Genomic DNA, 12,927 nt, shown 5'->3' with positions numbered 1-12,927 from the left:
TGATCCGCCTGCCTCGACCTCCCAAAGTGCTGGGATTACAGGTATCAGCTACGGTGCCCGGCTGGATTTCAGTATTTGTTAGCCTACAAGAAAACTGTCTTTCACCTCCTCCAACAGGGAAGGGGAGATAGAGAAATCTGAGGAATGCTGATACCAGAGAAAGTCCTCCAGGGAACAGAGGCAAATGGAGGGCTGCTTGGTCACAACATAGTCTCGACCATTCTGACACACGGATGACTTGCGTAGCCGCAGAAACTGTTCTTTATAGCCCAAAATGCAGCCATCTTCATAATCTTCAGGGTCTGTGGAGTGTGCCAGCCATATGGTATAGTCCTTCTCTTCACCTAAATGAGAGACAGACTGTTCAGGAAAGTGCACAGCACAGAACCCACCCACGGGAGGCAGCTGCCAGGCTATAGGAAGAACAAGGAGAGGGAAAGTGGGAATGTCTGACTCAACCTATTCCTTCATTTTGGAATTGCAAACAGAAAGCTACAGTAGTCTAGAGCCTACTAGCAATTGCGTTTCCTCATGCCAAAAGAGTATTCTTTCCATCTCAACATCCATCTGAGGATTAGGAAAAACCCTACTTGTTTTGAAGTGGGAGCTGGATAGAAAATCTCTCAAGTTCCTTCCAAACTAAGAGGCTGCTGTCTGTGTGTCTTGCACACCTACACCCTCAGTCAAGGAGCTGTCAGAGGTAAGCAACCAGATATTTTCCACGCAGGGCCAGGGAGCTCTTTGTTTAGGACAAGATACTAATTAGCCAAGAGCACAGGTTCAATTTCACCATGTGTTCACTGGCTTAAGGCAGAAGGGAAAACATCCTCTTCCTAGACTTCTAGCTCCAGTTGACCGGCTCTCAAATGCAGATTGCTGATAAACCTAGTTTCTGGCTTGGTATGTCGTATCATCTACTGGAAAAACGTCTCAAAGGCTGTGACCTAAAGACAGTGGATTAGGTTTTATCCTTCGGGAAATGAAGACCAGCATAGAGCCTGCTAAAAAGCAGGTGCTTAACAAATCTTTTAATGACATTAAACTTTAGAGGTAACTGGAAAACTGCCTGTTGAGGGGAGAACTCCCAAGCCAGCTTCTGTACAGACTACTGAATGGATTTAAATGACAGCGACCCTCAGGCATTAAATCTATTTGAACGTCTTATGGACAAGTAAGGTCCAAACCAAGGGTCTGCTCCCTCAGGAGTCACTAAATTAACACGCTGAGGAAGTGAGCTCATGACAGTCTCAAAGGACCAAATTCAACTAAAGTGTCTGGAAACGTTAAGTCTTTTATTGTATTATGCCAACACTTAACTACAGGTCATCCTTTTTCCAGTGTTTTTCTTTATCCCCCTTCTTTTTTTTTTTTTTTTGAGATGGAGTCTTGCTCTTGTCACCCAGGCTGGAGTGCAATGGCACGATCTTGGCTCACTGCAACCTCTTCCTCCCGGGTTCAAACGATTCTCCTGCCCCAGCCTCCTGACTAGCTGGGATTACAGGCACCCGCCACCTCACCTGGCTAATTTTTGTATTTTTAGTAGAGACGGGGTTTCGCCCTGTTGGCCAGGCTGGTCTCGAACTCCTGACCTCGTGATCTGCCCATCTTGGCCTCCCAAAGTGCTAGGATTACAGGCATGAGCCACCGCGCCCGGCCATTCCCCTTATTTCTTGGTATAATGCCAGCACCTTTGTTTGGCACTGAGATCAGGGTTTGCTTGTGACACTTCGGGAACACTGTGTAATGAACATTATGAGTCTTTTTCTGAAGCTATTTTCTGGGCCTTTAATATTGCTTAATGTTGAAATGATAATATTTTGGATATATTAAGTTTATTTTATTAATATCACCTTTCTTTTCACTTTTAGAATGTAACTGACAGAATCATTTAAATGACATATGTGGCCCTCATATTTCTCCTGGACAGTGCTAGCACCAAGGAGGAGGCTGTTTTTCTGATGCCATTCCATTACTTAATCACCCACACAGAACATCTGTCAATCCTCTTTCATGTGCATATGCATCTGCTGATTCCAGCTAATAGAAATCAAACCATATTGATTATTTAGGAAAATGGGCTTACAAGTTGCTGGTAGAAAAGGTCAAAGGAGACACTCACAGTTCCTTTCAAGGATATCTTTAAAATCAATGGTGTAGGAGACCCACTGGCTGGTCAGGAAAGATTCTGTGAAGCCCCAAATGCTGATATTCATGGACCTCGCTCCAGGTTCTGAAGCTAGGCCAGTGAAATAGATGGGGTCCCTGGTGAACGTGTAGGTTTGCCAGCACTGACCTTCGTCTGTGGAGAACCTGAAACCACAATTAGAGAAAGATCATGACAGAGAATCCATGTGTACTGGGAATTCAGAAAACCACTCTGGCTTTCTGACCCCAAACCAGACAAAACCCCTTACATTTAGGTGATGGCTTATTGGCTGACAACTATTTTTTTTTTTTTTTTTTCCTGAGATGGAGTGTCACTCTGTCACCAGGCTGGAGTGTAGTGGCACGATCTCGGCTCACTGCAACCTCTGCCTCGTGGGTTCAAGCGATTCTCATGCCTCAGCCTCCCGAGTAGCTGGGATTACAGGCACGTGCCACCACACCCAGCTAATTTTTGCATTTTTAGTAGAAATGGAGTTTCACATGTTGTGCAGGCTGGTCTCGAACTCTTGACCTCAGGTAATCTTCCTGCCTTGGCCTCCCAAGATCATCGGCGAGAGCCACCGCACCCAGTCAACTGTTTTTACTTTTAACGTCTGTGGTTAACAGGATAAGCAAAAGAGATTTGTTCAGGGAGAGTATGAAAGTAAATACCTTTACAGAAATTATTTCAAAGGAAAGACAGGAGAGACCCAGGTAAGAAATGGCTTTTAAATTAATAAATTTAAGGCTGGCTGTGGTGGCTCACGCCTGTAATCCCAGTATTTTGGGAGGCTAAGGCTGGTGAATCACCTGAAGTCAGGAGTTCAAGAATAGCCTGACCAACATGACAAAACCCCGTCTCTACCAAAAAAAAAAAAACAAAAAAAACACAAAAAACCCCACAAAATTTAGCTGGGTGTGGTGGTGCATGCCTGTAATCTCAGCTGCTCAGGTGACTGAGACACAAGAATCACTTGAACCTGGGCGGCGGGAGGTGGCAGTGAGCCAAGATTGCACCACTGCACTCCAGCCTGGGTAACAACAGCAAAACTCCATCTCAATGAATAAATAAATAAATAACAATCAAATTATTTTATAAGAACTTATACTTCTTTTTTTCTTTGAGACAGGATATCACTGTCACCCAGGCTGGAGTGCAGTGGTACGATCTCAGCTCACGGTGGCCTCAACCTCCTCAGGTGATCCTCCCACCTCGGCCTTCCACGTAGCTGGAACCAAAGGCGTGCATCACCATGTCCAGCTAATTTTTCTTTTTTTTATGGAGACAGCGTTTTGTCACATTGTGCAGGCTGGTCCTGAACTCCTGGCTCAAGCGATCCACCCATCTTGGCCTCTCAAAGTGCTGGGATTACAGGTGTGTGCCACCACACCCGGCTCAGAACTTGTACTTAAGAAGGCATTTTCAATCTAGAGTGCTTGAACACTTCCATAATAATTTTGTAGACAGAAAGAATATATATATATGTATTTTTTTTTTAATTGAAATAATATTAGAGACAGGGTCTCCCTGTGTTGCCCAGGCTGGTCTTGAACTCCTGGGCTCAAGTGATCCTCCTGCTTTGGCCTCCCAAAGTGCTGGGATTAAAGGCATGAGCCACTGCGCCCAACCCAGAAAGAATGTTTTTAAGAAGTGACAAATATGTTAGCTAGAGGCAGTGAGACGAAAAAATGCCATTTTAAAAGCAATCCTTTCTAGAATCTTATCTATAGTTCTGTCAAATGCAAAAATTTGAATTATAGTCTGTAACATCCCCCCAATAAACTGAAGAACATCCCCCCAGTTGCCCTCTGTGCAGACAGTGCGTGTGAGATGAGTTCATGCATACTTAATCACATTGATAGGACGGGTGCTGTGCTCAATGGCCACAATGATGCCTCCAGAATCCAGGATGGTGTAATAGTGGGGTCCTTCCAGCATCTTTGTCCAGGAGTAACCCCCATCATCTGAGATGTACACATCCGGAACCATCACTGAGATGGCGTCCCCCACGCTACCTGCAACATAATCCGCCATCTCATCAGCACAAATAGGCAATGAAACAGAGAGCATTTACTCAAGAGAGAATAATTTTGAATGAATTTATTCTGATTATTTCCCATCAAGCCTCTTTTAGTAGGAAAGAAAACCACCAAAAACTTGGGAGAAGTTGTGTTGCTCTCTCTGATAAAAGTTGATGAAAAACCCAAAGTGTTGTTGTAATGTAAGAAATTCTACCAAAGGAATGTAAAAGCATCCACAGTGTTTTTTCTCAGAGCGTTCAAAGCCTGCGGCTGAGTTTCAGTGTGCTCAGCCACTGTTCCAGTTGGAGGTGGTGAGTGGGAGGTTTCTTACCATGAGCAATGACAATGCCTACGGCATTCGGCTCTGAGAGTGGGGCCATTGGAACATTCAGTTTCTGGGAGATGCTGTAGGAAGCATGAATATGAAGGCTGCACTGTGAAAAGAAAAAAAGTTTAGATTAGAACCAAAGATACAATTTCTTTAATCATTTCACAGACCCCTTCCAATAAAGCTTTAAGTTAACCCAGACCTAGGTAAATGTACCATCTTAACCATTTATTTACTATTTAGGTGTACAGTTCAGTAGTGTTAAGTATATTCACACTGTTGTACAATCACATCTCTAAACCTTTTCATCTTATAAAATTCAATCACAAAATAAGCAACAGTTCCCTACTTCTTCCTCCTCCCAGCTCCCAGAAACTACCGTTTTACTTTGTGTTTTCTATGAATTTGGCTACTCTAGGAAGCTCATATAAGTAGAATCATATAATATTTGTCATTTTGTGTCTGACTTATTTCACTTGGCATAATGTCCTCAAGGCTCATCCATGTTGTATTAATAGCGTATGTCAGAATTTCCTCCCTTTTAAAGGCTAAATATTATTTAAGTGTGTGTGTGTGTGTGTATGTGTATCCACACACACCCCACACTTTATTTACTCATTTATCTGTCAATAGACACAAGTTGCTTCCACCTTTTGGCTATCATGAATAATGCTAATATGTACATGGTTGTACAAATATCTTTTTGAGAACCTGCTTTCAATTCTTTCGGATGTATACCCCAGAAGTGGAATTGCTGGATATGATGATCCTATTTTTAATTTTTTTTAGGAACTACTATGCTGTTTTCTGTAGTAGCTGCACCATTTTACATTTTCACCAAAAGTGCACCAGGGCTCCAATTTCTCCATATCCTTGCCAACACTTTTTAAAATAGTAGCCACCCTAATCTGTGTGAGGAGATACCTCATTGGGGTTTTGACTTGCATTTTCCTAATGATTAGTGATGTTGAGCCTCTTTTTATATGCTTGTTAGTCACTTCTATAGCGTTTTTGGAGAAATGTCTATTTAAGTTCTTTGCCTATTTTTTATTCAAGCTATTTGTTTGTTGTTGAGTTGTAGCTCAGTGGCATACTCTTGATTCTGAAATGTACTACAATATCTGGAAGCAAATATACAATTATTTCCTCATGGGTAACCTGTCTCAGTTTATTTTATTTTTGCATTACATCAAAGCCTCTGACCAATGTTTAAAGGTGGACTCCACACAAATAAACTTGATAAGCACCTGATATACTTCAGACACTGTACAAGATGTGATGGTAGTTGGAAATAAGATCCAGTCTTGTCTTTAAGAAACTGGTGTCTTAGGCTCCACGCCCACTCTCACAGACCCAGCCAAGTGGACCACTGCATCAGGCCAGCCCCTGAAGGCTAAGGGTAGCCTGCACCAGGTTGGCTCCTGCAGATCCACTTACCAGGCTCCAGGTGTTTCACCTGAAGACCCATTTACAAGGTCCACTCTAGTGGATTCCACTGCCAGGCCTGCTGCAGAGGACCCAGCCTCCAAGCTACTCCCAATGACCAAGGCACCAGGCCCACCTACCTGCAGAACCTGTCAGTTACCCTGCAACAATCTCTGGATGAGCTACCTGGTAAGAGATTCCCCTGCTGAAGCCATCTGTAAAGGACTATGTGTGTAAGGGGACACCTGGGCTGAAAGTAGAGATCAAAAAAAGATATTCCACACAAATGGTAGCCAATAGAGAGCAGGGGTGGCTATATTTATTTATTTATTTTTTTGAGACCGAGTCTCGCTTTGTTGCCCAGGGTGGAGTACAGTGGCGCGATCTCGGGTCACTGCAAGCTCTGCCTCCTGGGTTCACATCATTCTCCTGCTTCAGCCTCCCGAGTAGCTGGGACTACAGGTGCCCACCACCACGCCCGGCTAATTTTTTGTATTTTTAGTAGAGATGGGGTTTCACCATGTTAGCGAGGATAGTCTCGATCTCCTGACCTTGTGATCCGCCCGCCTTGGTCTCCCAAAGTGCTGAGAATACAGGCGTGAGCCACTGTGCCCAGCCAGGGGTGGCTATATTTATATCAGACAAAATAGACATTAAGTAAAAAACTATCACAAGGGATAAAGAAAGTTACCACACAATGATAAAGGTGTCAATTCATCAAGAGCCTATAACATTGGTAAATATAAATGCACTCAACATTAGAGCACCTAAATGTATAAAGCAAACATTAACAAAACTGAAGGAAGAGGTAGACAACAATACAATAATAGTAAGGGACTTCAATACTGTACTTTTAACAATGGATCATCCAGACAGAAAACCAGTAAGGAAAGAGCAAACTTGACCACCACCATACAAATGGACCTAACAGACATATACAGAACACTCAATCCAACAGCAGCAGAATACACATTCTTTTCAAGTGCACAGAGAATATTCTCCAGGATAGGCCACAAAACAAACCTTAACAAATGTAAGACTGAAATCACCTCAAGTATCTTTTCTTTTTTTTTTTTTTTTGAGACAGTGTCTCACTCTGTCACCCAGGCTGGAGTGCAGTGGCGTGATCTCAGCTCGCTGCAAGCTCTGTCTCCCAGGTTTAAGCAATGCTCTGCCTTAGATTCCTGATTAGCTGGGATTACAGGCACCCACTGCCACGCCTGGCTAATTTGTTTGTATTTTCAGTAGAGACCAAGTTGGTCAGGCTGGTCTTGAACTCCTGACCTCGTGATCCACCCACCTTGGCCTCCCAAAGTGCTGGGATTATAGGCATGAGCCACCGTGCCCGGCCTCAAGTATCTTTTCAACTACAATATAATGAAACTAGAAATCAGTAAAAGGAGGAAAATTGGAAAATTCACATGAATGTGGAAATTGAACAATATATTCTTGAACAACCAGTGAGTCAAAGAAAAGGGAAATCAAAAAAATCTTGAGACAAATGAAAAGGGAAACACAACATACCAAAACTTAAGGGATGCAGCAGAAGCAGTTCTAAGAAGAAAGTTTTTGGTGATAAATGTCCACATTAAGAAAAAAGAAAAATCTCAAAAACCTGAACTTTATACCTCAAGGAAACAGAAAAAGAACAAACTAAGCCCAAAGTTAGCAGAAGGGAGGAAATAATAACAGAGCAGATATAAGTGAAATAGAAGTTAGAAAAATAATATGAAAGATCAATGAAACTTAGATTTGTCTTTTTTTTTGACAAGATAAAAAAGTGACAAACTTTTAATTCGAATAAAAAAAAGAGAAGACTCAACTAAAATCAGAAACATAATAGGAGACATTACAACTGATACTACAGAAAAAACAAAGGATCCTAAGAGACTACTATGAACAATTATACTTCAACAAATTGGATAATCTAGAAAAAAATGGATGAATTTCTAGACACATACAGCTTACCAAGACTGTATCATGAAGAAGAAATAGAAAATCTGAACATACTAATAAGAGTAAGGAGGCTCAATCAGTAATCAAAAACCTCCCAACAAGAAAAGTTTAGGACCTGATGGATTCAATGGTGAATTCTAGCAAACATTCTTCAAAGAAAAATTAAGACTGATCCTTCTCAAACTCTTCCAAAAACTGAAGAGAATGGAACACTTCCAAACTCATTTTATAAGGGTGGTATTACCCTGCTACCAAAACCAGACAAGGACGCTAGAAGAAAACAAAATTACAGATCAATATCTCTGATGAACATAGATGCAAAAATCCTCAACAAAATACTAACAAACTGAATTCAACAGCACGTTAAACAGATTATATACCATGATCAAGTAGGATCTATCCGTGGAATGCAAGGATGGTTCAACATATGCAAATCAATAAATGGGATATGCCACATTAACAGAATGAAGGACAGAAATCATATCATCTTGATAGATCCAGAAAAAGCACTTAACAAATTTCAACACTCTTTCATGATAAAAGCTCTCAATAAATTAGGCATAAAAGGGATATACCTCAACACAATAAAGGCTATATGTGACAAGCCCACAGCTAACATCACACTCAAACAGTCAAAAGCTAAACCTTTTCCTCTAAGATCAGGAATAAGACAAAGATGCCCATTCTCACCACTTCTGTTCATTACAGTAATGGAAGTCCTAGCCAGAGTAATTAGGCAAGAAAAAGAAACAAAAATAAAAAGCATCCAAACCAGAAAGAGGTAAAATTGTCTGTCTCCAGGTGACATGAGCTTATATATAAAAATCCTTAATCTTTAAAGACTCCACCAAAAATCTGTTAAAATAAACAAATTCAAAAAAGTTGCAGAATATAAAATCAACATATAAAAATACAATATACACTAACAACAAACTATCCAAAAAAGAAATCAAGAAAATTCCATCTATAGTAGCATAAGAAAAAAACTTAAAAAAAAAAAAAAAAAAAACTTAGGGACAAATTTAACTAAGGAGGTGAAAGACTAAAAAACTACAAAACATTGATGAAAGAAATTTGACAAAAAAAAAAAAAAAAAAGGAAATATATCCTATGTTCCTGGATTGGAATAATTAATATTGTTAAAATGTCCATACTACCCAAAGTGATCTACAGATAAAATGTAATGCCTATTATTTTGACTGTCTTTTTTTTACTATTATATGGTTATAAATAACCCTCTTTCTGTGACAACACAAAACAATCCAAATACATATTAATTAATTCATCAGATGTTTACTGAGTACCTGCTATATTTCAGGCACTGTTTTAGGTACTTAAGGTACATCAAAAACAAAACAACCAGTTGTGGTGGCTCACATCTGTAATCCCAGCTGAGAGGCTGAGGTGGTAGGATCACTTGAGGCCAGGAGTTTGAGACTAGCTTGGGCAACATGGTGAAACCCCATCTCTACCAGAAAGTACCAAAGTTAGCCAGGTGTGGTGGTATACACCTGTAGTCCTAGCTACTTGGGAGGTGGGAGGATTGTGTGAGCTCAGGAATTTGAGGCTGCCGTGAGCTATGATTATTCCACAGGACCCCAGCCAGGGTGACAGAGTAAGACTCTGCCTCTTAAAAAAAAATTCCAATGGTATTTTTCACAGAAATAGAAAAAATCCTAAAATTTATATGGAACCACAAAAGACCCTGAATAACCAAAGTAATTGCGAGCAAAAAGAACAAAGCTGGGGGTATCATGCTACCTAATTTCAAAATATACTATAGAGCTATAGTAATCAAAACAGCATGGTACTGGCATTAAAAAACACATATAGACCAATGGAATAGAATAGAGAGCACAGAAATAAATCTATGCATTTATTGTCGACTTATCTTTGACAAAGGTGTCAAGAACACACAATGTGAAAAAGACAGCCTCTTAAATAAATGGTGCTGGGAAAACTGAATATCTATATGCAGAAGAATGAATTTCAACCCTTTTCTTTTTTCTTTTTTTTTTTTTTTAGCCGGTGTCTCGCTCTGTCATCCAGGCTGGAGTGCAGTGGTGCAATCTCGGCTCACTGCAACCTCCGCCTCCCAGGTTCAAGCAATTCTCCTGCCTCAGTCTCCCCAGTAGCTGGGGCTACAGGCACACACCACCACACCCAGCTAAATTTGTATTTTTAGTAGAGACGGGATTTCACCATGTTGGTCAGGATGGTCTCGATCTCTTGACCTCGTGATCCGCCCGTCTTGGACTCCCAAAGTGTTGGGATTACAGGCGTGAGCCACCGCACCTGGCCTCAATCCTTATTTCATGTCATGTACAAAAATCAACTCAAAATGGATTAGAGACATAAATGTAAGACTTGAAACTGTAAAACTACTAGAAGGATATATAGGGAAAAAAGCTTGACATTCATCTGGGCAATGGGTTTTTGGATATGACCTTAAAAGCACAGGCAACAAAAAACAAAAACAGACAAATGAGATTGCATCAAACTAAAAAGATTCTGCAGAGCAAAGGAAACCACCAAAAGACAGAAGAGAGACAATATACAGAATGGAAGAAAATATTTGCAAACCATACATCTTACAAGGGGTTAATATCCAAACAAATCAGTAGCAAGAAAACAAATAATCCAACTAAAAAATGGGCAAAGGACCCGTATAGCCATTTATCAAAACAAGACATTTAAATGGCTAACAGGTATATGAAAAAATGCCCAACATCACTAATCATAAGGGAAATACAAATAAAAACCACGATGAGATATTATCTCACCCAAGTTAGAATGGCTATTATCAAAGAGATAAAAGGTAAGTATTGGCAAGGACATGGAAAAAAGGGAACACTGTACATTGTTGGTGGGAATGTAAACTGGTACAGCCACTATGCAATACAGTAAGAAATCTTCCTAGAAAATGAGTAACAGCAGGGCTGGGCATGGTGGTTCAAGCCTGTAATCTCAGTACTCTGGGAGGTGGAGGCAGGTGGATCACGAGGTCAGGAGTTCGAGACCAGCCTGGCCAACATGGTGAAACCCCATCTTTACTAAAGATACAAAAAATTAGCTGGGCATGGTGGCACATGCCGGTAATCTGTTACTCGGGACGCTGAGGTAGGAGAATCACCTGAATCCGGGAGGCAGAGGTTGAAGTGAGCCAAGATCATGCCATTGCACTCCAGCCTCAGTGACAGGACAAGACTCTATCTTAAGAAAAAAAAAGAAAATGAAGGACAGAACTACCAGCAATCCCATTTCTGGGTACATATTCAAGAGAAACGAAATCAGTATGTCCAAAAGATATCTGCGCTCCCATGTCCACTGCAGTAATATTCACAACAGCCAAGATACAGAATCAACCTAAGTGTCCACTGATGGATAAATGGATAAAGAAAATGGAATATTATTTGGCCTTAAAAAAGAAGGAAATCCTGTCATCTGTTGAAAACATGGTGAACCTGGGAGGCATTACGTTAAGTAACATAAGCCCAGCACAGAAAGACAAATACTGCATGATCTCACTTATAAGTGGAATGTAAAAATGTCAAACTCACAGAAGCAGGGAGTAGAATGGTGGCTTTCGGGGACTTGGGGTATGGGGAGATGAAGGGTATACAGTTTCAGTTATTCAGGATGAATAAGCTTTAGAGGGAAAATATACATGGTGACTATAGTCTAGAATACTATATTGTTACTTGAAGTTTGCTAAGAGAATAGATCCTAAGTGTTCTCACCACACACACAAAAGATAATTCTGAGGTGATGCATATGTTAGTTAGCTTGACTGTGGTAATCATTTCACAATGTATACATATATCAAAACATCACAGTGTACATTGTAAATATATATACAATTTTTATTTGTCAATTATGCCTCCATAAAGTTGGGGAAAAAAGAAGTGTATTGTCAGAAACTAGTTGAGGTATGCAGCTGAAAGAAAGTTAGTGCTCTAAAAAAGGTTCAAAATGGCTAAAATGATAATAAATATTGTATTATGTGTATTTTACTACTATGTTTTAAAAAAGAAGAGGTTCAAGCAAACTATTAATGAAATGAGGAATGATTAGTTCTAACTGGATGGTCACTGAGTGTGGTTAGGATTTCCACTAATCCTAGTCAACTGGGGTTGGGGGAGACAGGCCCAACTTCCCCCAGGAATAGTGTGGGTGTTCAGGGAATGGCAGGGGGTTACAAGGGTGTGTCAGGGATAAGGTGAGCAATGACAATGAAAAGGCGGCAGAGGGCCCACCAGGAGAGAACTTTCACTCACCAGGTCAGGGACAGAGGCCATTCATAGGCCAAGAGAGCCACAATGAGCACTGGGCAGGGAGAAGCATGCGGAGCCTGCAGGCAGCAAGGCAAACACACAGGCCACTGAACCTGCCCAGGCTTAAGGCGAGGAGGGCAGTGGCTGGGCAGGGCCAAGGCAGACAGATGGGAAACGGGTCAGAAGGTCGGGTAGATGCAACAGTGCTTGCGAGTGTAAAGGAGGAGAGTGTGTTGAGGTGGTGTAGGCAGGCACACTTTCTTTCACCATTTAAGGTTCTTAAAACAGAAAACCCCACCTAGAAAAGCAAAGTGTATGTCAGTGATAGGGATACTAAGGAGGGTTTGGGAATTACTGGTACTTCAATTTCTGAAGGAAACTCCAGCTGTCCCCCAAGCTCTCATTCTGTGAGAGTCAGATAAAAACTTATTTTTTTTCCCCTTTTTCCTTGCCTGTCTGTCACTCCTGGCTTTGGATCTCCTGGAGTGACACGTGTGTAGTTCCGGTTCCCAACCTCTCTGCAAGGAGGCCTGCCTTGCGTCCCTGTGTACTAAGCAGGTCACCACCCACTGGCTATGGGAGCCTAGGCAGAGGGAAAAGAAGGCCAGATCCTCTTCCTCTTGTTTCCAACGAGCAAGACTGTGCACTGTTTATGAGTGACTGAGCTGGGGCTTCTTGCAGAATCTCTAAAGTCTCCCAGCTGCCATGCTGAGCCCTAACTAATCACCAGCCCCTCTGGCCATTGTTTTAATTCAGCAGTTTAGTGAACCACAAATT

General features: G+C 41.3%; 1 protein-coding gene across 1 annotated transcript in view; it reads right to left on the bottom strand.

Annotated features, from left to right (window-relative positions):
• The window catches only part of SORT1 (sortilin 1), a 79,757-nt gene that overhangs the window by 10,358 nt on the left and 56,472 nt on the right, over positions 1 to 12,927 (bottom strand). Inside the window, exons 12-15 of the mRNA XM_011948132.1 lie at positions 4,499 to 4,601; positions 3,993 to 4,161; positions 2,120 to 2,310; positions 155 to 344 (exon numbers count right to left, since the gene is read on the bottom strand). Coding sequence (XP_011803522.1) covers positions 155 to 344; positions 2,120 to 2,310; positions 3,993 to 4,161; positions 4,499 to 4,601 — 653 coding nt within the window. The remainder of the gene's footprint in view (positions 1 to 154; positions 345 to 2,119; positions 2,311 to 3,992; positions 4,162 to 4,498; positions 4,602 to 12,927) is intronic.

The sequence above is a fragment of the Colobus angolensis genome, unplaced genomic scaffold (assembly GCF_000951035.1).
Source record: "Colobus angolensis palliatus isolate OR3802 unplaced genomic scaffold, Cang.pa_1.0 Scaffold273, whole genome shotgun sequence".
NCBI lineage: Eukaryota > Metazoa > Chordata > Mammalia > Primates > Cercopithecidae > Colobus > Colobus angolensis.
Note: the sequence above shows the minus strand (reverse complement) of the source record. Positions and strands in the feature narration are given on the sequence as shown.